The sequence below is a fragment of the Catharus ustulatus genome, chromosome 16 (genome assembly GCF_009819885.2).
Source record: "Catharus ustulatus isolate bCatUst1 chromosome 16, bCatUst1.pri.v2, whole genome shotgun sequence".
NCBI classification, from domain to species: domain Eukaryota; kingdom Metazoa; phylum Chordata; class Aves; order Passeriformes; family Turdidae; genus Catharus; species Catharus ustulatus.
The window spans coordinates 12,094,370-12,121,673 of NC_046236.1; the positions used below are offsets into that span (position 1 = coordinate 12,094,370).

Below are 27,304 nucleotides of genomic sequence, written 5' to 3' on the forward strand. Positions count from 1 at the left end.
GCTGGCTGTGTGTTGTTTGTAGGGAATTATTCCCTGAATGATCAAAGTCAAACATCACCAGTAATGAGAGTGTGTTTGCTGTATTGCCTAATGGCTCCTTTGGAATTTTTTCAAATCTCAGTTCCTCGTGGCCCTTCTGGCTTTGTGTTGTGGTGGCTTGGTTTTCTACAATATGGTACAGCTCATTAATCTGTCACATTGACCTGCTCATGGTGATGGAGTGACTAGAAAATAACTGGATTTTTAAACCATTTGCAAACTGATAAAAGCCTCAGGAATTACTGGGTTAGTGTATCTTACTAGTGAAAACTGCAGGCTTCCAGAGCACTGCCCTGTGCACATGCTTTTTGTTCCTTCTTACAGTACCTGGTTCCATTTCCAAAACCCTCCAAGCTCTGGATGGAAAACTCTACTCAGGGCTGGTGCAGCAGCTTCTCTGTATTTATATTTGTGAGTAGAGCTAGGTATTGTAGAGCAGTGAGAGAGGCTGGCCTGTTCCTTCCCCTTGGAGAGTGAGGATGTTCCTTTCTCCTGGGTGAGCAGGGAAATTGCCAGGGTGAGCACTCTTGGCTGGCTTTCCCTCCTCTTGTACAGCAGGGTGGGACAGCTCTGGAGTGGGAGCCCTCTGGGCACAGGACAGCCCCACTCAGCTGCAGGTGGCCAGGGGACAGGGATGTTCTCAGCACTTTGTCATCAGGTACATCTGCTGCTAGTGCACAAATGCCTCAATTAACTCCGTGTCCTCTTCACCAGGAAGTTTTCAAGATTATTTTCCCATAAATGGTACTGACTTAGTTTCAACAACTCACTCTTTAATGAGCAGATGTTGTTTTTTCCAAAAATTATTAATTTCCAGTTTTCTGCATTTGTTCATTCATAATCCATAGAGAGAGATGCAGCTGATTTAAGTTTACTCCACAGTATTTCTAGCCTCATTTCACAACTGGACTGGAAATAAATACTTTCTAGAAAAAACAGTGCAGGAGAACTTAGAATATAACAAACATGGAATGGTTTGGGTTGGAAAGGATGTTAAATCTCATCCATTTCCACCCCTGCCAGGGCAGGGACACCTCCCACTATCCCAGGTTGCTCCAAGCCCTGTCCAACCTGGCCTTGGACCCTGCCAGGGATGGGGCAGCCACAGCTCCTCTGGGCACCCTGTGCCAGGGCCTCAGCACCCTCATGGTAAAGAATGATGGAATCATTTTTATGACCCTTTTGTTGTGAAGAGCTGACTTCTCAACATTTTTTTGCATCACAAATGGAGCTGGAAGGTTTTTTTCGCCTGTCTTCATGCAATGAAGGTTTAATAGGCTACTGTGTTTTATTCCTGGCTGTTTCCTAAGTAATTAAATTTAATGCCAGTGTTGAATGAATTGAGTTCTCTTCTAAGATACTTCTCTGAAGTGTGGATCATCAGTGGAGGAGAAAACAACACAAAAATTGCAGCCAGAATTGTTCCTGCAGCAGCTTTGGAATCTGATGAGATCTTGTACTGGCCTGCAGTTCAGACCTTTTCTCATCTAACACCACCATTTCTGACATCACTCCCTTCAATTACTGCATCTTTTCTCTTGTGTTTTGTACTTCACATGCTTTTTGCAAATTATGTGCTACTGAAATTGCTTTATGGGAATGTACTTGGTAAATTATCCTCTTTGCCATATCTGGAATAGCACTGGGAGGTGGAGTCCTGTGGGATTGAATCCATCTGTGTAGCTCTGAATTCTCTGCCACTGCTTCTCAGCCTGTGCCTTGGGAAGGGCTTCAGAAGGATGGCCAAGGCAGAAGCAGGTTTGTAGGTCCTGCCTAAAGCTGTGTGTGCTGGGGAAAAGGCTTCCCACAGCACTTGTACCTCCTCTGGGTGCACTTAAGGGTCCAGAATTTGGGTGGGAAAGGAAACAAACCTTAAGCATTAAGATAGTATCTCTCCTTGGTTTTGTTTAAGCATTGTATTAAGTATTTTTAATGATTACTCTTAAATAGTAGGATTAACTGGACCAATTTGTATAATCCTGGGCTAGTCTTTATTTTGGATTTGTAATAAATATTCTCATGACCTTTTAACCATCTACAGCCCTTAATGCAACTTCACAGAACAAATTTTGGTTGCTTGCTCTACTAAGTTTTAACTTCTTAAATTCTAATATTTTTTTCATTAAGCCTGACTGTAACTTTTATGAGCTTTGACTCCTTTACTGTCAATAAATAATGAATACAGAAGGTGATTTTCTTGTGAGTTTTTTTAATGCGTTGCTGTAGTGTGTGGACTCCTGGTCCAAACAGGAGAGAAAAAACCCCAGACTTGCACTATCTGTGCATGACTTAAAGCAAAAGCTGTGTGTAAGTAATCTGCAGAGCAAACTGCAGTAGGGTGAGTGAGGCTGGTCGTGGTGGTGTCACAGTGATCCCCATTGTCCCCATCTCTTTGGGACCTGAGTGACAGATTCACAAAGAGCAGCCAAAAGCAGCTGGGATTAAAGTCCTACCGGAGTCCTGACAATTCCTGCAGGGCCTCAGCATCTCTGTGCTGATCCCAGTAAGAGGAATGCTTTGAAAATGTAATCCTCTCCCAAGTTTTAACCTTCAGCACCATGCCTCTCAGTTAAATTGAAGCACTGCTCTCACAGCGTGCTGAAACAGGATTGGGGCAGACACAGAAACCTCTGCTCTAACTGGAATCACTTAAAATAAAGTCAATAAGATGTGGAATACCTTGCATTCCTCTCTAATGCAAGGAAAAGCCTTAGTACTTGGTGTGACCTGGCTCCACATGCTGCTCCTTTGGGTTTGTTTTCTTACCCTCGGTGCTGGGGCTCTCAGATGCAGTGATTAACTTAAACTCCATTCTGGAGTTTAAGGCTGTCCAAGAGACTTGCATGATCCCCTTCACCTCCTGTAGAAATTGGGATTATGGTGTACAGGATAATATTTTTAAATGCTTTTAAGAGATGTGAGAATGAGCTCCTCATAGCAGTGTCCCTCAGCCCTGTTTAGAGAGCTGGTTAAGCTGCAATTAACTTATTCTTGTGAATATTAAAAGCTGTCTGAAGCCAGGGAGCTCACCCCGTACTCTGAGATGTTCACAGCAAAGAAATATTCCTTTACTGCTGCTGGAACTACTCAAAATTGTCTATTACAGTGCTTGAGACTGGGAGCTGTTGGTAAAACCCTCATTTAATTGGTACATGGCTCGTTATTGTGGAGATAAATCTGGTTCCTATAGAAACTAGTTGCTTGTGACTGGTGGGGCTGTAGAACAAATCTGTTTTGATAAGTGCTCACTGGGCACAGCATCATTCCTGTGAAATGTTTTAGCAGCATCAGCTCTTCTGCCAGGAGCTGCATAAAGGGGATGACACTGTGTTTAATGAGAGCAAAAACAACCATGGAATGGTGAAAATATAATTTTTCAAATCTCTTATTATCCAAGATGCCAAGGGCAGTTCTTAGGTGGAATTTCAAACAGACCCTCTGCCAGGCACACAGCTTTGGGACTGCGCCATCACCCACAATAAGTGAGGGTCAGGATCCCAGCTTCAGGGGGCCCCATTAACCCCACAGCAGCATTTCCACCGAGGCTTCACCTGTATTTAAACAGGCTCAAAAACATGTGTTCCTCTCTGTTAGCAATGCCGACAAATGGGTTGTGCCATTGTGTTTCAAATCTTCGAGTTATGTCTGTGTTTCAAACAGAGCAGAATGTTTCTGACTGGGTTGTGGCACGAGGCACTGGCACTTGGTTGTTACTTTAGAATCACTGCAGTCCTGTGATGAATTCCAGAGGAATTCCAGCTCCCGAGGAGCCCTGCGGGACCTGCACAGATCAGCGCCAACTCGCTCTGATCAGGTTGAACAGCTTCATAATGATTGGTACCTGGGATTAAACAAAATGGGTACTTAGTGAAATGCAATTCCCTTTCTTTGTCATGGATAACCTTAATCCGTGTTTTGGGAACACCGGGGAAATCTGTAATTGTGCTCAGCTCTACAGCTGTGGGTACCACGGTCCCAGCCCTCCCAAGGTTCCTGCAGCAATGACACGGCTGGGTTCACTCTGCCACCCTCCCTGTCAGTCAGTCAGAGCCCTGCTGTGCTGGAGACACAAACAGAGGCACAGGGAGGAAGAATTTGTCAAGATAAAAGTGCAAATCATGGGAGAAAGTACTGCTTTAAACTTTATAAACGTCATTAAACTCTCTAGGCTTTAAAGCTCCAATGTTTTGAGTTTGATGAGCAGAAGAGATGCAGCAAGAAGCTGTGACTGTGGCTGGTGCTTGCCCAGAGCTGAGCCCTGCTGCAGGGAGCTCTGGGTGCTTTCAGCACACAAAAACCACCTGTGCCTGTGTGTGCAGGTGGCACTTTGTCCTCAGAGATGCTGAGGTGGAGCAGGGAGCTGCACTCACTGCATGGAGAGGGGAGAGCAGGGGAGCAGGGCACAGGTGAGCTGGGGCTGTACCTGGGCACAGGGGAGCTCTGGGGCTGTACCTGTGTACAGGTGAGCCCTAGGGCTGTACCAGGGCACAGGTGAGCTGGGGCTGTACCTGGGGCACAGGTGAGCTCTGGGGCTGTACCTGTGTACAGATGAGCTCTGGGGCTGTACCTGTGTACAGATGAGCTCTGGGGCTGTACCTGGGCACAGGTGAGCTGGGGCTGTACCTGAGTACAGGTGAGCTCTGGGGCTGTACCTGAGTACAGGTGAGCTCTGGGGCTGTACCTGAGTACAGATGGGCTCTGGGGCTGTACCTGAGTGCAGGTGAGCCCTAGGGCTGTACCTTGCCCAGGTGGGCTCTGGGGCTGTACCTGGGAGCAGAGGAGCCCCCATCATGGGCACCAGGGACTCTCTCAGGTACCCCACAGGCCACCACGAGCCTCTGGCTCTTCTGGTTCATGTGCAAGCACTTCCTTTCAAATCCTGCCAAGCTCCTGCCTTTCCCGAGACACAGCAGGGACACAGCTTCCCATGCAGGGCACTGCTTTTTTTCCAGTTCTGCATCTTTCACCTCTTGCTCACCTCTGTAAGAGGCAGGAATTGCAGAAGGCCCCACTTACCTCTTCTACATTGCTACATCTATTTACATATTTTTATTGTGCCCTTGTTATTTACCTTCATTTTCAATGTAAATCTCATTATTTTTATTGCACTTCATCTGATCGCTCTCTGAACCCTTCCTGAACACACACAAATTCTGTAATTTATCTTGTCTTCCCACAATAATCACATGGTAGCAGCCCTCAGAAGCAAAGAGAGCATGAATCTCTCTTTCCCCTTTATGGATTACAAATGCAATTTTTGTTTAGCACCTTACTTGTGAAGTATCTTTTTTTTTTTTTTGCTTTTCTACTTTTCTATTTTAAAGCAGCTATTAATCTCACAAGGATATCAGCTTTATTTTTATACACCTTATTCAGACTTGCATCATCTTCCCCAAGATCTATTTTCTCTAATGGAAATCTGGGAAGGAAATGTGCATTACATTAGTCTGAGTAACTTCTGTCTGTGAGAATGCTTTTCTCTTAATAATGCAAATAACTGTAATTATGGAAGCAAATTAATTGACTGGGCAGTCAAAGTACTTAAATTTCCTGGTGTATTTTGATTTGCATTCATGTTCCCTGCTATTTTTACTCCCAGCTGAACTCATTTAGAACTGCTTCTGTCTGCTTATTAATCCTAACTCAAAATTGACTCTGCTTTTGGCTTGTTATATTTTAATGCCTCCATGAAACAGCAGAAGATTTGTGCTTTTAGAATACTGCCAGTTAGACAAGGCATTAGCCCCAGGTTGGAAAAAGATGCACGGATACCCTGTGTGAGCAAAATTTGGCTGTTACATGAGCTCAGTAAAAGGGCCCTGAAAGTGTTACAGGACAAACTTCCCAAGGAAACAGGCTGACCTCATTCTCCAGGCTCTGCTCACACCTCCCTGTGCTCATGATTACGTGTCAGTCTGCCTCATGCAGGCAAATGCTGCCACAAGGACAAATCAGCAGTTCCCTTCACAGTCTGTTCTTGTGTTGCTTCAGGTTTTAAAGCCTGCGCTGGACCAGTGAAAATGAAAGAATTTAAAAAAACAGCAACAACGAAGTAATTCTGGTAATTGAAAACTTGCAGATCAGAGATACTCGTCAGAGACTTGGAATTTAGCAGGAAATGCAAAAGAAAAAGAAACCCCAAAGTTCTGAAGTTTCCTCAACCCCATGGGCACCCATCCTGGACACTTATCTCTCTCCTGAGGCATCAGTGGGTTATTCTGCTGGTCTATGCTCTAATTGCTTATTTAACAATCTGTTTACCTGAGAGAGCATTACAGCTGCTCTGCAGAAGGAGGCACAGGGCTCTCTGTCCTCCCTTGAGCATCTCCTTGTGAGCGCTCTCGGTGGAGGAGAAACAGCCCCATTCTCCACAGTAACTATACACTGTGATAATCATGTGCTGAAACAAGTCCTAAAGGACTGAGAAGAAACAGAACCATTCTGTAACCTGCTGCAACTCCTTTCTCAACTTTGCTTTTTCCTTTAATAAAAGCCAGACACGGAATGAAGTTTCTGTCCTTGAGCAATGCAGATATTTCTCTCAGTCCTTCTGCACAAAAGGCTTCTGGCAATTTTGCTGCTGAGGAACCTGACTATTTTCTTTCACAGCTCCTGTGTCTGAATCTTAGCTGAAAATTGAGGTAAGAGGTGCTGTCCCTCCCTGCCAGCCTGGCCAGGGTCTGTGTGTCCCTGCAGGCTCTGCTCTTACCCAACACCAGCGACCGTTCCACCACTCAACGGCCCTTCCAAGGACTTTGCAGCTCTCCAGATTGCAGAAGTTGCTACATCACTTGCAAAACCCAGCCTGTCAGCCTCAGCCCTGTGTGTATGAGCGTTTCCCAGGAAAAGCTGTAGTGCAGCATTCTTCTGGCTGAGGGATTCCTGTGTGAGGAATCCTGACAGGCTGTCATCAAACCCAGACCTAGCGGTTCTCCCTCTGATTTTATCCCATCACAGAGGGTGGTCCTGATGGATCCAAGCCCAAACCCAGATGGCATCTCGTGAGACAACAGATTCTGAGGAAAAACATTTGTATTTGACATTGGTTTTGATCACACCACAACCCAGCTAACAGCCTTCCATTTTTTCAAAGGCTTCACATTAGAATTGTTTTCCCTGCTTAGATAAATGTTTTTGGCAGGTGAACAGAACTGCACAGCCCAGAGGCCACTTGTCACCCAGATAAAGGGTGACAGTGCTGAAGGTGAGAGGGCTGTGAGGGTTTTCCTTCTGTCAGAGACGTGGGGGAGATGTGTGGTGTTTGTTCTGCCTCTCCCTCCCCCTCTGGCAGGTGCAGCTCACCTGAGCAGGGGTGAAGAGCTTTGAGGAGCTGTCCCAAGGTCTCTGGTGAGTGAGGTCACTGTCTCATTGCTGGCTCTGTTGCTCACACAGCTCTCCCTGTGCTCTGTGGTTTTACAGGATCCTCAAGGGAGCCCTGGTGCCCTCACTGAGCCGTGGTTTGCAGAGTGGGTGAAGGTGCACTGGGAGGATTTAATCAGTGCCTGCATTTTGTGATCACCACGATGTGACTGCAGCCTTGCTTCTCACAGCACTTCAGGCACCAGTGCTCTGTTTCACATCAAATTTCACCCCTGCATGCTACCTAAGACATTTTTGGAAGCCCAGTGGCACTTCTCAATAAAGGTCAGGGAGTGAATTTACTCCTTTCTTCAGCAGACACAAAAAACCCAAATCATTTCATGTTCAGTGTCCAATAAAATAATGATATTGAAGGATATTTCTTTCAGTAGGCTCCTGCATCTTGCCTGCCTTTAGAAAATCCAATAAACCTCTGTGATTTTCTGCTCATTCTGATGATGTATCAGAATTCAAACAGCCTGCGAGTCCTTCCAAAACCCAGGAAATTTCTAAAACATAGTGAGAAAATCACAGGGGATGTAATTAGGTATAGATCATTTGGACAGCTGCTGTGCCTGCCCAAAAGTTGGTGCTTTTTTGGACTGAATTAGGAGGAAGTATATATGCCCACAACAAAGAGTTGGATAGAAGGAGTCATTTCTGGCTTCAGTGCAACCGATTTTGCATACAGTCCAACAGGTGAAGTAGTCCCTGTAGCTGTTCTGCTCCACAGGAATAAAATATAGCTGTGAAAACCACAAATATAGAGCCAATTAAGTGCTTGCTGTGAGGACAAGGGTGAAGAATTAAAATACCATTCTCATTGGGAAGTGTGCACCTCACTTAAATGCTGAAGTAACAGCGAAGCTGCCGTGTTAGAAAAGTCACTTAATTGAGGTAGAATTCAGTAGAGACAAATCTTCCCATTAAAAAGGAGGAGGTGATAAGGGCATCTGTGCAATGCTGGAGGCTGATCTCAGGAGAACAGATGTAGCTGCAGAAAGCATTTATAGACTGCAGCTCTAGCTCTGAATCTAGGGGAGCAGCTCACCTGCCTGTCTGCCCATCTGCCAACCCTCTTGTCACCCTTTTTGGATGGCACACACTGCCTCCCTCCTCAGGCAGAGTCACTGTGGGGTGAGACACTGGAGTCAGTGGAAGAAATTATGGGGGGAAGGACAAAACCAATAGGAAGCCAAGCATTTTTTTAGGGAAACTTGCTCCCATGGCAGTGGAGCTTTGCTGCTGCTCTCTGTGTGTTTAACAGGAACAGGACAGACCTGTTCATTTTGCCTCTCAGAGGATTAAGGAAGGAGCTTCTATAGGGTTAAAGAAATCCTGTAGATGTGGGTCATATGTCTCTAAGCTTGCAGGTGGCCAGTGAGTTTTTAAATTAATGCCTTTGAATGTTTCATCCCTTCTATAAGATTTGGCTGAAATTGGACAATAAATTTTTTGGGGTAGGAGGAAGGAGGACTGAGAGTGACTGTGTGCTGTCACAAGTTGTCTCTCCCTTAGGAAATCAGAAAGGCTGCAGACACACTCTTTGCCACGCTGGTTATTTTATGGATACTTTACAACCTCATTTATGAACCTTGCCTCAAGTCTTGGTGCTGAGCTGCATGACAGATGTATTTTCTGGAGGATAGTGGGGAGGAGGAGACATGGAGGGAAAGACAGGCTCCTTTCATGAACAGAACTGAGACACTGCCAGTACATTTGTGTAAATGGTGATTTTCTTGCAAAAATTCTTCTTTTCTAGCAAGTTAATTACTTATTGATTTTACTGTTGATGGAGAGAGGGCCTAATGAAAGGTCTTTTACCAGCACTTCCTTCACTCCTAATTGGGATTCTCCACCAGAATCTCAATGAGCTGCAGGGTACTCAGCCACAATGGTTGCCCCTGAACAATAAAACCCTGTCAGGTCCACATTCACCACATCAACATTGCATCTCTCCAGGACTCCTTAGGGGGCAAAGCAGGGCTGTTATGACTGCACACATCAGCCCAGGCAGTGCCTCCTTTAAAGAATCTCAAATAACCTTGATCTCTGCCTGTTCAGCAAAAACCAGCGAGACACAGGTACCAGAGCAAACAATTCCCAAGGAGGTGGACCTCAGAGATTTGGTGAGGATGGTGAGGCCCTGGCACAGGGTGCCCAGAGGAGCTGTGGCTGCTCCATCCCAGGCTGGACAGAGCTGGGAGCAACCTGGGATAAGGGAAGGAGTCCCTGCCCATGGCAGGTGTGCAATGAGATGATCTTTAAGGTCCCTTCCAACCCAAACCATTTTATGATTCCATGACTAAAAGTTTGCAAGTGGAAATAGAAGATGAAGAAAGAACAAACTTCAGGAGCAGGCAGTGCAGGTTAGTGTAGAGATATGAGTGAGAGAGGAAATACAGGTGAAGAGAACAGTGGAAAGCAAATTGTTGGAGTTGAAGATGAGAAGAGAAATATGAAGGTGAAAGAAATGAGGCAGAATAATGGAGAGGCAGAGGATGATGTGCCAGGTATGGATGTGGGGAGATCAAGCAGCTGAGGAGGAGAAAAGTGCAGTCAGCCTCAACCTCAGGGCTCTGCAAGGTAGAGCCAGGAGCTGGAATGGCTCTGGGGTTTCTGGAGGGAAGGCAGCAGGAGAGGGGCTGTGTGGGGGTTGTGGGGATGCTTGGTGGGTCTCTCCTGGCTCAGGGATGCTTGAGGAGGAGCACAGTGGGAAGCACAGTCTGGTGGGCAGTGGAGGCAGGCGGGGGAGCTGAAGCTGTTTCTCTGCATGAGCCTCTCTGTGTGACTCTGGGTATTGCCCTTCTCAGCGTCTTCCTCAGCATTAAAATGTGCTAAATTTCACAAACCTGCCCTTGCAAAGAGAGCTGACATCAGATGGTGGCATTTGCTGTGGGGAGTCCTGTCTCTCACAGAGAGGTGACCGAGTTTGTAACCTGTATCACCGCAGGCTCTGAGGCTGTGTCAGGACACCAAGCTCTGCTCTATGGTCCATTGAATGTAATTAAAAAAAAGGAAAAAAAATGGAGAGATGGGCAGGGTTAAGATTTTAAAACACTGATTGTTCTGCCCCAGGGATTGTTCCTTTTGTCAGTGAATCTGGCAAGAAATGAAATAAAAATAGTCAAGTTCTCTGACAGACTACATATGAGACATAATAGGCCTCTGCTACCAACAGCCAAGGTTATTTCTAGATAACTAGCACAGAAAACAGATATCTTTTTACTTTTGGTGAGTGCAAAGGCAGAAGAGATCTCCCTGCAATGCGGTTTCCCCTTTATATTCACAAAAGCACAGCAATGAGCCCTAGTTATTGCTAATAAAGCAATCATAAAGCTGTATCAGATTTCTTCAGCACATGACGAACTTGACAAGACTGCAGAAAGAAGCAGAGTCCTATAAAAGAATGTCTTGTAACATGTGGCCTGGTCCCGGAGTAGTTTTGGGGGGATTTCACAGAATTTCACCTGGCCTGATGTCAGATCAGAAACGTCTTCCCCTGCAGCAGAGAGGCACAGCCAAGGGATGAACACCTTGAGGGCACAGCTGATGGAGGCTGAGAGCAAATGGAGATGTGTCACAGCCTGAAGGAGCTGGAAAACACCAACAGCTGCATGTGGACATCTGCAGGCATCTCCTAACATCTGCTGAATGACAATCTCCTTAGCTTCCAACATGATGTATCCTTGGACCTCCAAACTCACCAGGAGAAGCTACAGTTCCATAAGGCAACCAGCACACAGAGCAGTGAGTTTAGGCTCAAGACTAAAGTATAAATGGGAAATGTCTCACCTCTTTTTGTCCTAGTTCTGGACTTGTGTTTTAAGGAAAAAACTGGGTGGAAGAACAGACTGGATTGGTCCTTGCCTGGTCCATTCACTTGGTGCTTGTGAAGTGGTTTTCACTTGGATGCTGTGCCTCTAGGTATGATTCCATGCCAGAAAAAGCAGCAGCTTCTTTTTCTTCTGGATAAACTCATAAATAGGTGTCAGTTCCCTATCAGACACCCACCCAATGCCTCTGTAAATGTTATAGAACATTGAATGGTTTGGGTTGGAAGGGACCTTAAAGATCATCTCATTCCAATCCCCATGCCATGGTAGGGACTCCTTCCATTGGACCAGGTTGTTCTAAGCACCATCCAACCTGGCCCTCAACACTTCCAGGGACGAGGCATCTACAGGTTCTCTGAGCAACCCTCACCAGTGTCTCACCACCCTCCCAGCAAGGAATTTCTTCCTAACATCTAATCCAACCTTGTTTCTGTCACTTTGAAGCTGCTCCCCCTTGTCCTGCCACGACATGCCCTTGTAAATAGTTTCTTTCCATCTTTCTTCTTCTCTCTTTGGGTACCTGAAGTTCTGTTCCCTTAGGATTTGGGTCATTTATGGTTGAAACAATCTCGAGGACATTAAAGACATTTAGCAAGTACCTGTGAATAGGCAGTAATTTGTGTTGGGGTGTTCTTTCCACAGAAAGATCACATAGGAGGCACGGGAGGAAGGTGTTCTTTTGCGTGGTTTGTTCAGCTCCAGAGCAGCCTGGACTAATTAATTCTGCTGTTGTCATGGAAGAAGAAGCTGAACAGACACAATGAAGGGCTATGAATCACTAGAGCTATGTCACTGTGTCCCAGAAGTTCCCTTTTTTTTTTTCCTGGCAGCTGGGAACCAGAGAAGGCTCAGGGTTCATGCAAGGATGATATGCCATCAAAGGAGGAGAAAGGAGGGAACACTGAGGAGGAAGACAGGGATGTCATGGGTTCACATGAACCTCAGGAAGTCACAGCAGTGAGAGAAGATCAACCTGCTGCTGGCAGAACAATGCAGGATGGTGGCCTGAAGGTGAGGAGGGGAAGGTGCCCTCAGGGCTGCCAGTCTGGCCCCTGCCTGTGGGTGCTTGAGGGCAGGAGGGCAGCAGCACAGCTCAGAGGTTCATGTGGATTTGTGCTGGCACCATAAAGCAGTGGGGCACCCAACTCCCAAATACTTCAGGCTGCTGAAGGGAGTAGCTTAGGAACATTGATATTTGCATCCTGCCTCTGCCCCTATGGGTTTTAGGATGAGGGAAAAGCACCCCCTGAGCTTGTGCACCTGTAAGTGAGCTAATTCACAGAATCACAGAATATTCTGAGTTGGGAGGATCCACAAGGATCATTAAGTCCAACCCTTAAGTGAATGGCCCATACAGGGATCAAACCCACAACTTTGGCACTATTTGCACCATGCTCTGACCAACTGAGCTAATTCTTCTCATGTTGAGGGTTTGCCATTCATTAGTCAATATGTTGGTAATTACTTTAAGTGATTATTTTTCGGTGGTTAACATTTAGGAAATCCTCTAGGCAAGGACTCTGCATCTACATATATCTGCCATGACTGACATATGGTGGCTGGTAGTAAAACAAGCAAAATACAGAATAGTTTTTATAGTTTTTACTTTAATCTCAGCATGATGGAGACAGTAGAGAATGGCTCAGATGTTTTTGTTACCCCAAGAAGCTGAGCTGCCTTGGCAAATCCCTACCTATCTTTTCCAGACAGAGCTGGAGCAGCACTTAGCAAATGCCAAGGAAAAAGCTTCTCAGATTTTTCCCCAGACAAATCACTGGTGAGGATCAGCAGGAGGTGCTAAGGCTTCTCTGCAGTACCCATGAGCTTCAGCTTGGCAGTACAGAGCTGCAGGGAAATACACTGGACAGGGAGAATCTATTGTGCCCGAAGGATTTTGTGATCCAGCAGCTGCAGCAGCACATGCTACTCTGCAAAGAAATTATTCAGCAGCAGCAGATGTTGATAAAAGGTAAAGCAGCATCTTTGCTGCTGCCTTGTCCTTATCTCCAAGCTTTGTTTTCTGATAGCAAACTGCAGAAAAATCCATCCAGGAGACATTGTTTTGGATGTCATGACTCAGTTGTTCTCAGCTGTTTCTCCAACTAGATTCTTAACTCTTCCTCCCTATCTCTGCTCCAGCCCAGAACATTCCTGTCCCAGTGACACCGGTGAGGCAACACTGCCTGCACCTCTCTGAGCTGGAGGAGGGGGTGCTGAGCTGCTGCTGCTACACTCAGTGATGTCCAGCATGCTCAGGGTAAGGCAGAGCAGGAGAATGTGCTGGAGAATCCACCCTGTGCCATGATGTGGTATCATGGCCATGGAATCACACACACCCAAAGCCTGGTTGGGTCCTGGTGCCAGTCAGGAGCTGCACAGGGATTTTGTTTCATGAACATGTTGTCTTTGGAGTTCCACTCAACAGAAAGGCAAAGGTGAGATGGCCAAACATGAAATGCCCCAAGTGACTACTGGAGGAGACTCTCTTATCCAGAGGCTCAGGGCACAGTTGTTCTGCTGCTGGCTGCTTTGTCTTAGGAAAACTTGTGTGTTTTGGGACAGCAAGGGCTGCCAGGAAATTGCCAGTCTTCAGCAGGGAGTCCAAGCAGCAGCATCTCCTGTTTATTATGATTGTCTAGAATGAACAGGGCACAGAGTTGGGTTTCACCTTGAATAATACACCTAATGTTAGTCATGTTGTTACATGAGGAATTAAACTAGTCTGGGTGACCCTCTACAGGAGGGGAGCAAATAGCAGGTGGCTGGAACTTTGTAAAAGCACATAAGATATCAAGGGTGTCTTTGTAACTCTGACTGAGAGCCTGGGATAAAGGGCCTTATAGGGAGAAAAATCTGCTGAGGATTCATTCTTCCCTCTTCTTGCAGCCCCACAAAAGCCCTTCTCTGCATGTCAGTCAGCCTCTGGATCCTCATAAAGATGAGATCAGAAAGGGTGTACCCGGGAACATGAAGGCTACTCCCTGGGGGATGAAATTTGACATTCCCTCCATCACCCTTGGGCCAGACAAGTACTGTAAGTCTTTCTTATTATCAGACTTATTCTCTAGGGCATGAGGATCTAGCACCTCCCATGTAAGTCCACAAAGCTGGGAGATACCAAACTGGAAGGACCTCTAGAAACTAAAATCCCTTAAAAAAGTTTCTTAGTATATTGCTTTTGCAAATCAGTTTTGTCCTAGCAGGAGCCTTCTCTGCAGAGACGGCCATGGGACATAGCTTACATCATGGGACATAATTTGCTTCTGTTGCCAGGCTTTTAAACCAAATGAAGTAGCCAAGATAGGGAGGATCAGGGGACAAAAATGAATTCTGAATATTTCTTGCTGTGTTCTTTATCACCATGTTTACCAGCTTTCTGTCTTACCCCAGCTTGACAGCTCTCAGCTAGACATGTTCCATCTCTGCCTGTCGATAAGGGGTCTGTGCTTTCATCTGTTAACCTCTGGGCATATTCTCTTCACAGTGGCAGTTACAGAACATCTGCAATGACACTCTGTAGGAAGTATGGCCTCTGGATACCCAGCTCAGCACCACTTTCTGTGGTTTGCCAGAAAGCTCAGTTCAGCCGGTCAGTATGGCAGGAACTGAATTCAAGGCATTCCGTTTGATGTGGAAAGCATCCTGCTCTTGTGATGGCAGAACATGCAGAGCAGCTAAACCTAGTGTATGTCAGATTTTCCATGGGGAAAAGCCTCCTATAGACATTGCTGCTGTTCTACTGAGTCTAGAGATCTTGAAGGAAATTTCCAAAGAGCAGAAGACATAGATCCAGGGGAGTTTTTTAAATACATTAAGAAAAATGTAATACAAATTGCATGAGGAAATAAATATTTTTATTCTTCTGTAACACCCCTGACCTCCTGCCTAAAGAGCAAGCTGAGCTGGTCAGGTGGGAAGGGCAGGGAATATTTTTGGTGCAATGTGGACAACAGTCAGAGGTCAGAGAAAACACCCCTGGGTTTAACTCATCTTGATGTTTTTCTGATCTCGATAGATAAGCCCTGGACTCCCTCAAGCCCCAGTACAGACAAAGTCTGTAAGGGCCACCTGTGCCAAGCCAGCCTCTTCCATCCATCCAAAGCTGCAAGCAGCAGATCCATTGCCACAAAGGCCAGGGCTCTTGTCAGCCACCATTCAGATAGGGGCCAAGGAGATTTCTCTGTGCCTGACATCACATCTGACAGATGGGGACATCCTGCATCAGCTCTGCTGGAGAAGATGGACTGTCATGTGAGAAATAAGTCAGGGTAAACACGAATGATCAGAACTATCAGTAAGACAAACACTTTTATATGGTCTAAATAGCTTTTGATGGGTAAGAAATCACATCCTTTGCAGAGAAGTGCCTCAGCCCTGCCTCTGTAACCTGTGGGGAGGCATTAACGTTCAGCTGGGCTCATGTGCAGCAAGTTGCTGATCTCAGTCTAGTCTTTGTTTGATATCCAAGCTAAGCCTCAACAAGGACACCAGTTACAGGCTGCACTGACCATCTGCCAGCTTCAGTTGTTTTGCTTGGGGCAGGCACACAAGACCAGGAGGAGTTATGGGGAACGGGACACCCAAATCCCATTGAAATGTTGCCAGAATCCTTCACCGTTCTGCCAAGAGGTGTTTACTGATCCTCATAAGTTTTTCTTAGTTTTTATCACTAAAAAATGGTTAACTTTTGATTTACAATGCTCTAGTTTATTTTGGCTAGATATTAGCAACTCATACATTACAAAATACTTTTAAACTATGCTCTGTTCCCACTGTTTATAACAAAGCTCTCCCTGCTTCCAACAGAGAGGACTCCACTCAAGGTACTGCCAAAATGCAACGCTCCTGCAAGCACCACCCAGCACAGCAATGCTGGTCACACCAAAGGATGGGACCTACAGAAACAAGTGAGTGCATGAAACGTCAGATTGTCTGGCTCAGGAGGAACTGTGGCACTCTTCAGCACTTGCTCTGGTGCAATCTGAACTAAAAGAGCTGTAAATGCAAAACAAATGATCCAGTTGTGAAAGTAATCACATGGGTAGAGGTTTTATAGCCAAGTTTTAAGCCTTTTTTCTTTGCAACAGATGACACGGGCAATGTTCCAGAAGGAGTTACACTCCATCTCCCTCTCAGCCAAAAATAACCTCTTAGAAAGAGAAATAACATTTTCAGAGGTGTTCATAACCCCAGTCTAATCCATATGTGAAGCACAGAATTTAATCTGAGTTAGCCACATGCCAACATACTGCTTCCACTGACCTTGGGATCTTCCTGAGGCAGCAACATGCAGACCCTTGGCTTTTGCCAAACTCACCTCTCCACAGCCTGTAGCAATCTGTCTCTTCCCCATTTTGATCGGCAAAAAGACTCAAATCAAGATGTGAGAAATTTTACTGAGTTCTTCCTCTTCCCTCTTTTGCCAGGCCTGCAGATGGTGCCAGCAGTCGGCAAAAGCCACAGGCAGTCTCCTGTCTGGGGAGCCAGCCCAGGTCTAAATAGAAGTCACCCATGAACAGGACACTTTGGTCCCAAAGGACTGCAATTTCAAGATTGCTGGAAGTTGAGGAAGCAGATTCAGAAGTCTGCCTTAAAAACGTATTTAAGTTTCTGTGTCACGCTGCTGAAGAGCAGAAGGAAGGTGAGCAGGGAGGAGAGGAAGCTTATAAACTGTAGAGCTCCTGTTCTATATCCCTGCTTCAGGTCTCTGCTCTGTACTGTGTGCTGTAGCTGTTAGCTTCAGTCTAAAACAAGTAGGTGTTAACAGAGTCCAAGAGAAGAGGAAAACCTCATTTTCCCAGCAGTGTCTGTCTCCCAGTAGATGTCAGCATGGAGCCCAAGCCGCCCTTTTTTCCCAGGGCAAAAGTGTGGATGCCACCCATGCATCCAAAAGGCTTTCTGACTATTAAAACCAAATGTAAATGCCTGAGAAATAGTTTCCCTGTTCTTTCCCTGCGTGTTGCCGTGAAGATGGGAGGTGCACTGCATGTCTGGAATGCTGTTTGGGTGAGCACATGTTTGGACGTGAGAGCAGCCAGAGATTGCTCTGAACTCTCTTCTATCTACAGAGCATTTCAGATCTGACTGCAGAGGTAGCAGTGGTGATAGGTGAAGACTCTGATAAGAATTGCTAGCCTGGAGGTAAACTGTGGGAATGTGTTTTTATTTTTGGAACAAATGTCTTCAGCTGGCAGCCTTCTCCATTAAGGGGCTTTAAAAATATGCTGCAAAATATGATTCTGATAATTGCACGGAATAGTGACTCCTTGCCCCAAGCAGAAGTGGCTTCCCTCCTCTAAGGTGATAGTCTCAGGTAGGTTTGGGCACTTTTTTCAAATGGACGAAGAATCTTTTTTACAACTGCAGCACTTGGAAAGAATTCTCCTCTATGCTGGTTCTCACTGGGTGACACTGCACATGCTCCTATTTCTCTATGCCTCTTGCTTTGCTATCAGGAAGATGAGGGATAGTTCACTCCAGGGATGAGGAAGATTAATTACTTGTCTTTATAAATGCCCCTGGGATGCAATCAATGCAAGGGTGTGAGCGGCTGTAGCAAGCAGCCGATTTTCCTTTCGAAACAGAAAGCAGCAGGAAAAAATTGTGGCAGGGAAGTGGAATGTCAGAAATACTTGTTCCCAGAGTTGACTGGATATAAAAAAAGGACACACAGATAAAATAAGCACAGAGTGTGTATAAGTCAAACCTGTGCCAGCAGGTCCTGAGCCAGGACTGTATTTACGAGACCTCACACAACCTGCAAACTGCGGGACCAAAAATGAGGGAAAACGAAGCTTTCCAAACATATACATCTTTGCTAAATACCTTTGGGCTGAATCACCATGGAATAGCTGCAGGGTTTGGTGCCATTTCAAGTGAGCTGAATAGAGCCAAGTGCCTCAGTCTGAGGCTGCATCTCAAAAGGAAAAGTTTGTGTGACAAAGAGTTTGATAATTTTCCATGACTGCTGTGAAGAGTACAGAGCCATGTGATGTGCAAACGTCCCTGTTTGTAAAATTTACATTTTAAGTCTGTTAATTTATGTAAAAACTGAGACTTGCAATCTTGGAGGTGGGATCTGTAAATTATCACTTGTAGGTTTGATTATTGCTGGATGTGAGGCTGCAGCCCATGTCTTGTGCAAAGTGGAACTTTTCAGTGCAGGGCTAATGGTTTTTTTTTTTTTTATTCAATTCTTACCAATTACAAAAAACTAGAGAAGAAAAAGGAGCTTAAACTGTCCTGGGATTTTTTTTTCAGCAGCATTTTCTAGCCTGTGTTCAGTTATTTAGACTTTGCTCCTTATAATGACCCATGCTTCAGGGACATTAAATACCCAAATAGCGTTACAGCATGGTAACCGGCAATTAATATAAATGTGAGTTTTGTGTTACACTTTTACAGAATCACAGAATTTTCAGGGCTGGGAGCGACCTCTGAAGATCACCTAGCCAACCTCCCTGCCAGAGAGGGTTCACCTATAGCAGGTGACACCGGAGAGCGTCCGGGTGCGTTTGGGACATCTCCAGAGAGGGAGACTCCGCACCCTCGTGGGAAGCAGCTCCCCCATGCCGAGGTGAATCTTGTGTTTCAGTTCACGGCCATTTCTCCTCACGCTGGGTGGGTTCCAGCGCCCCTCACCGCTGCCAGAGCCGCCCCGCTCCCGCCACCACTGCGGCCCCTCAGGCGAGGGCGGCGCGCGGCCGGGGCCGCCCCCTGGCGGGCGGAGCGGCGCCTGCGCGGCCCCGCGGGGACCCCCGCGCGCGGCGTCTCGCGAGAGGCGGCGCCGGGAGCGCGGCGGGAGGAGGAGGAGGAGGAGGAGGAGGAGGGAAGGGGAAGAAGGCGAAGGCTGCGGTGCCCCGGCGGGAGGTGAGCGCGGGGCCGGGCGGGGCTCGGGGGTTGTCCGAGGGGCCGGGCGGGGCTCGCTGAGGCGGTGCCGCCCCGGGGCCGGGCCAGCTCCCGGTTATGAGCACGCCTGTCCCCGGTGCCAGGTAGGGCTCGGCTCCGGCGGGACGCGGGGGGCTCTGCGGGGCAGCTCCGCTTCTCCACACGCACAGCACATTCCCGGCTGGACGCTCCTCAGGGAGCTGGGGAGGTCTAGCCTGGATTAAAGGCGGACCGGGGGGACCTCATCGCTCTCTACCTGGAAGGAGGTTGTAGACAGGTGGGTGTCGGTATTTTTTCCCAGGTAGCAAAAGACAGAAGAAGAGGAAACAGCCTCAAGCTGAGCCAGGGAAGGCGCTGCCCGCAGAGGTGGCGGTGTCACCGTCCCTTGGAGGGAGATGTGGCACTTGGGGTCACGGTTTGGTGGCGGACCTGACAGCGTTAGGCTGAGCGTGGGACTCGATCCTGGAGGTCTTTTCCAACTTTAATGATTCTGTGAGTCCCTCCAGCCCCGGTGCTGGGCCCGAGGCTGGCACAGCCCGGCCGGGAGCGATGCCGGGATGCAGCCGGCACAGCCCGGCTCCCAGCGCTGCTCCGCGGGCATCCAGAAACTCTCTTCTTCCAGCCTCAACTCCACGTGGAAAACTTCTCAGCAGAGCTCAGGCTGAAAACTGCCCGAGCCAGGTGTTTGTGAGGTGGCTGCAGCCCGAGCGAGTGTCGGGGTTGACACACAGCAAATGTCCCCGGGTGTTGTTGGCCCAGGCTGCAGCTCCGGGGCTGCCTGAGGTGCTTCCTGCGATTGTAAAGCCAAGGATTTTCCAGTGCATGTGCTGGAAGTTTGTGACAAAACAAACATGGACAGGATGTGCTGTGTTTTGGGAGTTTCCTCCTAAAATTTAAGGAATTGTGACAACTTCCAAGTATGGGTATTAAAAAAGAGGTGATGAGTCCTGCCAAGCCTGTACAAGCCAGGCTTTTTGGCAGCAATGGCAGGCAAGGTGCTGGCAGACTGTAGATTAGGATGTTCTTCTGCTGGTCCCTAACGTATATGGGCTAAGTTGTGGTGCAACATGCAAAGCAGCTCCTTTTTTTGCTTATGGTGTACATTTGTACTAATATAAGTATTATCATCATCTGATGAGTTAAAACCCCCTTGCTCTGCAAAGGGTGCTAGACTTTTGGGAGGCTGGGCAGAAACAATGTGTTGAGTTATAACCAAGTGCATGAATTTTTTTATTTTTGGTACACTCTGCTTTGACTGGTGAAAGCTTGTTCTCCTGCACCTTTAGGAGATTAAATTGGTTCTACTTTTCTAGAGGTTGCTGATTCCCTAAGCACAACTGCTTAGGGTGTGTGTATACCATTAATGTGAGTATAGAAGGCTACATGAGTCCAGTGATCCCTGGTGAAGTGCCCCAAGGGAAAGTATCCATTTGAATTTGTTGAGGGAGGGATTATGTGTTTTAAAAGTTCTTGCTCCACTTCTTTCTATCATACTCAGCAGGCAAAATCCAAGTAAGCTGCCTGAAATCCTGTATCTTCTCATGTTAGATCAAGTGGGCGCTGGAGGAGTTGAGGTGGTGCTTAATGCTGAGGAAACCCAAACCAAGAGGAGAGGCCCAAGCCTTTGGAGGCACATTTCTTTCAAAACCACTGTTCATAGAGAGGGCTTACTGTCTCCTGTGTCTACCTTTCTGTAAGCTGCTTTATTTTCTGTAGACCTTACTGCTCCTGTAAGTGAGCTGGAGTTACTTTCTTTTGCAGAGAGGCTGGAAGAGAATGTAGTTGTTGCATAAAGCCAAGAGGAAAGGAAAAAAAGAGACGCACATTACTTAAGTTGTTATCTGTCCTAAGAACAAACAGTTACAATCGGGCTGTGAAGTTGGAAACTAAAGTTTCTAAACCCCCTAGGAGTTGCATCTGCAATAGCTTTTGCAATAAGAGTGCTGAGGACACATCCTCCCATTTCTGGGGTTAAATGACGGTTTGAGAGGTGCTTGTTTGACACAGCAGGGGCTGTGACATGTCATGGGACCAGTGACCTCAGACCTCAGTGTCTTTCTCTGGCCTGGGATGGAGAGAACAGTTCTTGGTTTACACTCAGGCCAGGTTCAGGTTGGAGATGGTCAGTGGATGGCTGCTCAGGGAGCTCTGTGGATGATTATAGCACTTGGTCCACTTTCCAGTTTGCCAGCACCGTGTCACAGAGGCAGCTTTGTGTGGATCCTGGTGCACGTTCCTGTTGGCTGGTGACTTTGGGTTGAACTTGAATGTAAATTCTTGGCTCTTTCTGGAAGCTTTTCCTTTTGATTCTGGCAAGGGGAGGACAGAGGCACGTTCCCTCTAATGTGCACAGAGACCTCTAATTTGTGCTTTCAGTCACTTTGTGAAGTGCTCAGGAAGGGGATGGGTCATAATCAATAGAGCAACTCTTGTTTTCTGCAGCGTTTTCCTTCTGAGGGGGAATTAAGCTGTCTTACTGCTCTTTTCCAGGGTTCCTCTCTGGCACTGGTAGAGTTAATGGAAGTGGAGTCTTTCTGATTCTGTGCTGCTTGCTGCTGTGTGTGTGTCTTGGAAAAGCCAAACTCTCTGGCAGGCCTGCGTGCCGTGTCCTGGAAAGCAGGCTGCAGCCCTTGGGGTGCACTGGGTAAAGCTGCATTGTGGGGTGGCTTTGGTGAAGATCCCTCTTTCCATTTGGCCCAGGAATGTGAGTGCCACACACAGTGTCCAGTCTGCCCCTGTCACTGCTGCCAGGAGGGTGATGTGCCCATGCCTGGCTGGGACAGCTTAGCAGGAATGCTGGGAGGCTGCTGTGGAAGCTGCTGGGTATGGGGATAGCAGAAAAGGAAAAAGGATGCTCCGTGCTGCATTCCAGGCAGCCCTGAGGTCTCAAGCAGCGCTGGAAGCACAGCGTGCTGGGATGCTGTGCGCAGTGGGCACCCTATTCATCCAGAATAGGAAGCAGTCCCTGCCCTGAGCAGCTAAACGGGATCAAAAGCAAGAACACATTTGGGCAAGACTCAAACCCAGGAGTGTGCCAAGCAGGAGGCTTGGCAGTGTCCCTCCATTATCTTCTTCTGCTGGACTCGGGTGCTTGGTCTGAAGTGCTGACGCACATATGTAATTTGCCCCTTCTTTAGCTCTCTGCTGGTCTCTCTGGATGTTTCTTCTCAGATCTGCTCCATCCTCAATGTTGACTAGCTAAACTCGGAGAATTACTGCTGAGTAATACCTGCTTCTTGCTCTGCAGAGTGTAAAACGTTATGTCTGCAGCTCCTCCAGCTCCTCTTCACAGGCAGAATAAGAACCTGGCTTCAGGAAAGGGCACTTCGTGGTGTTGCAGTGCAAAGCCTTGTGTTAGGCTACAGCTCTGCTGAATTTCTGGCTCTGCCTACTTCCCAATTGTAAATAAATACACCAGGGTGGAGAAACCATAAGCCTTTGGATGTCTGTTCTATGTCTTGGGACAAGCTGACCTAATACTTTGACATGTAACAGTATCTGGTATTGTTCCTCTTTGTTGCTAAATTCTTGTCTAGTGTTTGAAACCTGGACTTTGGTTGTAAAAACCTGTCACCCTAAGACACAAGAACAGCCATGCAAGACACTTTTTACTAAGTCATTTATTTCACTGCAAGGCTGCAATGAACTTCAGAAGTGCTGAGCACCTTTCCCCTTGGAATGACAGAACTCAGCATGTTTTTGTATCTGGACTCGAGTTCTTCTGCATCTCTGTGAAGGGAGGGGTTGATGCTGTTTAAGGGTGGTGTGAATTGGCAGGGGAGCAACCTCTGTGTTTTGGGAAGAAGAGACACCCAGCCTTCACTTAAAAAAAAAAACTTTTCAGGGCAGCTTGCCCTGAAGTGGCTTTGTTTTCAAAGCTGGTGTTTGCAGGGTTTGTTCTGAAGTCATTGGAAATACTTAGGATGTCTGTGGAAAGGACAGCTCTTGTTTTTTATCTGTAGGTGCTGCTGTGTGTTTATAATCAGAGCCTGGACTGTGCTTGCAGGGGTGGAGAACACGGCAGTAACTACTTGTAGCTCCTCACTTTGCTGTGTGTTTCTTCCCTGGCTGTAGGCACTGGCTCCTTGCTGGCTTGGGGAGAGATCAAGGCTGGTTTGCCAGCCTGCCTCTGTGCAGAGCCTTGGACCAGAAAGCGTGCAGCAGGGTGGGGAGATGGGTGTTCCCTGAGGATTTTGCAGGAAGAAAGGGGCTGGGAGCCATGGAAAGCAGGCAGCAGTGAAAAGAGGGGCTGGTTGAAGCAAAAAACTCAAATCTGCTGCACCCTCAGAACAGATGATCTGAGCTGCCCCTTTAAGTGATTTCTCACCTGTCTTTGGTGATCAAGAGTTGTTAGTGTTGAGTGTGATAGAAATATAAATTACATTAAAGCAGGAAAAGAGGTCCTGACTCAACAGTGTCTGGGCATGAACACAGATTTACCAGAGCACCCTTAATCTCTGAAATAATTCAGTTAAAAGTAATCTCTCCTTTAGATTTTTATTGATGTGGCTCTTATCAAGACTGTATCCCATTGTGGGGAGGTTGTAGGAGAACTGTGTAATCTTTGTTCCTGGCAAAATGAAATAGCTGCCCATAAAGGTCATGGCGATAACACCTACTGCGTGCCTTCACACAGATAGATAAGATGGTGTGTTCTGGTCAGTGATGTTCTCTCAGCAGGAACTTGCTTTAGCCACTGGGGCAGTGGCACCTTCAGCCCTCTATTCATAACTCCAGTAAGGAATTTGTTTTCAGCACAGAGCACTTTCATGCAGAGATGAGACCACAGTGTGATACCAAAAGCTGAAATCATAGATTGAGGCTTCTTTCTTCTTGTGTGTTAGATAGTGTAAAAATATGGGAGATCTGAAAGGCTCTGCATACTTTCTGTGTATGGTCATATATTTTAATACTCTCAAACTTGCCTCTCTAAGCTCTAGGCCTGAAATAATTATATCTCACGAATTTTGTAAAATTTAAACAGAGCTGCTCTTGACCTCACCTAACTCCAGAAACTTGGGATTGATAAAAAGCCATGATTTCTATGAAACTGATAAAATTGTCACACATTATTTCTGCTTTTGGCCAGCCAGCTCTTTTTCACAGATACCTCCAACTCTCACAGCTCTCCCCATGTGGAAGTGGGGATGGTCAGCCCCACAAGTTTTGATTGTGCCAGGTCATTCTCTCCAAACCAGAAGGATTGAGGGTTCAACTAACTTTTCTTTCCTTGTACCTTTCCAGGCTCCTGCTCTGCAGCACCATGCTGGATCCCAAGCCTCACTCTGCAAGCCAGAGGTGAATCCAGGTGAAAGCCAGCTACCACAGTGGGTGTCAGGATGACCAAAGCGCGGCTCCTTCGTCTGTCTGTGGTGCTGGTCTCCATCTTCATGATCCTCCTGATTATTGTGTACTGGGACAACGTGGGCACAGCTCACTTCTACCTGCACACGTCCTTCTCCAGACCCCGCTCCCCAGGAGCCATCGCAGCAGGTGAGGACTGGGAAACCTTGCCAGATGTAGATGAATTTTTGGCAAAGCTGCTTAGTTCGAGCCTGAAACAGAACAGCTCTATCCCCCGAAAGACAGAGCAGCTCCTCGTGCAGGGCTCCAACAAGCCCATGGTGAGTAACTTGGAGGAGAACGTGCGGGGCTATGACTGGTCTACACACAAGGACAGGAACAGCTTGGACCAAGAGAAGCTGCAGGTAGAGAGGCAGAGAACATTGCGGGAGTTTTGTGCCAATTCCAGCTTCACCTTCCCCACCAAGGAGCGCTCCTTCGATGACATTCCAAACTACGAGCTCAACCACCTGATCGTGGATGACCGCCACGGCGTCATCTACTGCTACGTGCCCAAGGTGGCCTGCACCAACTGGAAACGTGTGATGATCGTGCTGAGTGAGAGCCTGCTGGACCAGGGAGTGCCCTACAGGAACCCTCTGGATATCCCCAGGGAACACGTCCACAACACCAGCACCCACCTGACCTTCAACAAATTCTGGCGCCGCTACGGGAAGTTCTCCCGGCACCTGATGAAGATCAAGCTGAAGAAATACACCAAGTTCCTCTTTGTACGAGACCCCTTTGTGCGCCTCATCTCTGCCTTTCGCAGCAAATTCGAGCTGGAGAACGAGGACTTCTACCGGCGTTTCGCCATCCCCATGCTAAAGCTCTACTCCAACCACACCAACCTCCCCACTTCCGTTAGCGAGGCCTTCGGGGCAGGCCTCAAAGTCTCCTTTTCTGACTTCATCCAGTACTTACTGGATCCCAGGACAGAGAAGATGGCCCCCTTCAATGAGCACTGGAGGCAGGTTTACCGGCTGTGCCACCCGTGCCAGATAGACTATGATTTCATCGGGAAGCTCGAGACGCTGGATGAGGATGCTGCTTATTTATTGCAGCTCCTCAAAGTGGACAGGCTGCTTCGCTTCCCACCCAGCTACAGGAACAGGACTGCCAGCAGCTGGGAAGATAACTGGTTTGCCAAAATCCCACTGGCTTGGAGGCAGCAGCTCTACAAGCTTTATGAAGCAGATTTTGTACTCTTTGGCTATCCCAAGCCAGAAAACTTGCTTAAAGACTGAAAGTGATTGGGCAGTGGGTGTGGGAGGGAACATCTGAAATACCAAAAAAGTTTAAATCCTCCTCATTTTTGCCCTTAATTCCCTTCCCAATGCAAGTTGGTACAATGGAATATATTTTTTCTACTGCTTCCCCTTCCATTTTTGCAATAATGCCAGAGTCCAGGGTATTCCAGCCAGCTGTGCATATGCAAAAAATGCCATTTTTTGGGTTATTGTTTGTTTTCTGTTTTTTAAAATGTCCCCGTACTTTGCAATGGGTCGCTGCCCTCGGTCACTCTGCCAATCATGTCCTTCAGTAGCTTTTTATTAATACTTTTTAAAAATTAATATATTTAAGATATTTAAAACAAAGCGTATGTCGTGGCAAAGGAAGGGAAGGAATAAAAAAAAAGGTAAAAGAAAACCCCAAGAAATGATGTACCTGTGTCTGTGTGTTGTCTCAGGGCTGCTGTTTCAGAGGTCCAAAGTTTGCAGAGCACTGGGATCTCTCTGGGGGCTGGGATGTTGATGGTGCTGGGTCTGCTGGTGGTCACTCCAAGATGGGCTTGAGGCCTGGGATGGATGTGTGCCTGACTCTGGTGACTCACACTGCTCACAGGTGTGGAGTGGGACACCAGGGTCACAGAAAGGAAATGGCACTGGGAGCAGTGACAACAAGTCCTGTGGGGTGTTTTGGGGCGTGCAGGTGGCCAACACAGCAACTCTGCACTGCCTGACCTTTTGGCAAAGCACTGTGGGACTCTGCTGTCCTCAAAGCTGAGGTTCAGCCCCTATACCCTGCCAGTGTGGAGCATTGCTGTGACTTGTCCCACTCCAGGAGGGTGCTGAAGGTCTTAGGGGTGGTGGGCGAGCTGGCCAGGCCTGGTGTGCTGCTCCATGTCCTGGGCACTGCTGCATGCAGTGCAAGTCCCTTGAGAGCTGTGCTGTGTCCTCACCATCCCTGTACCTGCTCTGAGTGGCAGAGATGCAGATCCTTATCCCTGGGAGAAGAAAATCCAAAAGGTTTCCTTCAATAAGCAGATGTCAAGGTGAACTGGTGAACTCAAAGTTTTTCTGTTTTCAGCATTCCAGCTATGCTCGTGACACCACATCTCATCTGCTGCCTTTCCGCTTACTCCAAATGGCTGATGCAGATTTGATCATCTGCCTTGCTGGGACCTGCTGCAGGAGTGATGGTTCCCACTGTGCTGGGAGCATGTGGGCTGCTTCCCAAAGGAAATTAATGCCTTTAGAGACTTTTTGTGTCTCATCAGCTGAATCTGCTTCTCTTTCTCTCTCTGAATTGCTCTGCAAAATGTTTGCTTAGCAGATTAGGCAGGCAACTCTTTCAGAGCTGAAATGCTTAATTATTTCCCTGGACTGTGGATAGTATTGGTGATTAAGGTCCAGGGTCAGGCCTTGGGAGACAGCTCTGTGTTTTGAGGAGACTCCTTTGTATTGGCCTTTTACTCAGTTCCTGTCCAAGGCTATCAGCAGGTGTGACTTTCTTTTCCTCTGTCTCTCTCCTCACCTCCCCAGTTTCTGCACAAGTACATCTAGGCACTCCATGCTCTCCCTAACAAATATGCTGTATCAAGCTTTTTAACCTATAAA

The 27,304-nt window shown here is 47.2% G+C and overlaps 1 protein-coding gene across 2 annotated transcripts; it reads left to right on the forward strand.

Moving 5' to 3' along the window:
* Nucleotides 1-19,022: 19,022 nt before the first annotated feature.
* Nucleotides 19,023-26,118, forward strand: CHST12 (carbohydrate sulfotransferase 12). Of its 2 annotated transcripts, none has more exons than XM_033074575.1 (2): nt 19,023-19,103; nt 24,366-26,118. In XM_033074575.1, exon 2 carries the CDS (start codon nt 24,461-24,463, stop codon nt 25,709-25,711), a length of 1,251 nt encoding a protein of 416 aa, XP_032930466.1. In that variant the 5' UTR covers nt 19,023-19,103; nt 24,366-24,460; the 3' UTR covers nt 25,712-26,118. The 2 variants fall into 2 exon arrangements, with proteins under 2 accessions (XP_032930466.1, XP_032930467.1); XM_033074576.2 differs by lacking the exon at nt 19,023-19,103 and adding an exon at nt 19,208-19,398.
* The last annotated feature ends 1,186 nt before the right edge of the window (nt 26,119-27,304 follow it).

What these genes read in the sequence shown, in the direction of transcription:
- CHST12 (XM_033074575.1), top strand. Translation starts at nt 24,461, where the DNA reads ATGACCAAAGCGCGGCTCCTTCGTCTGTCTGTGGTGCTGGTCTCCATC.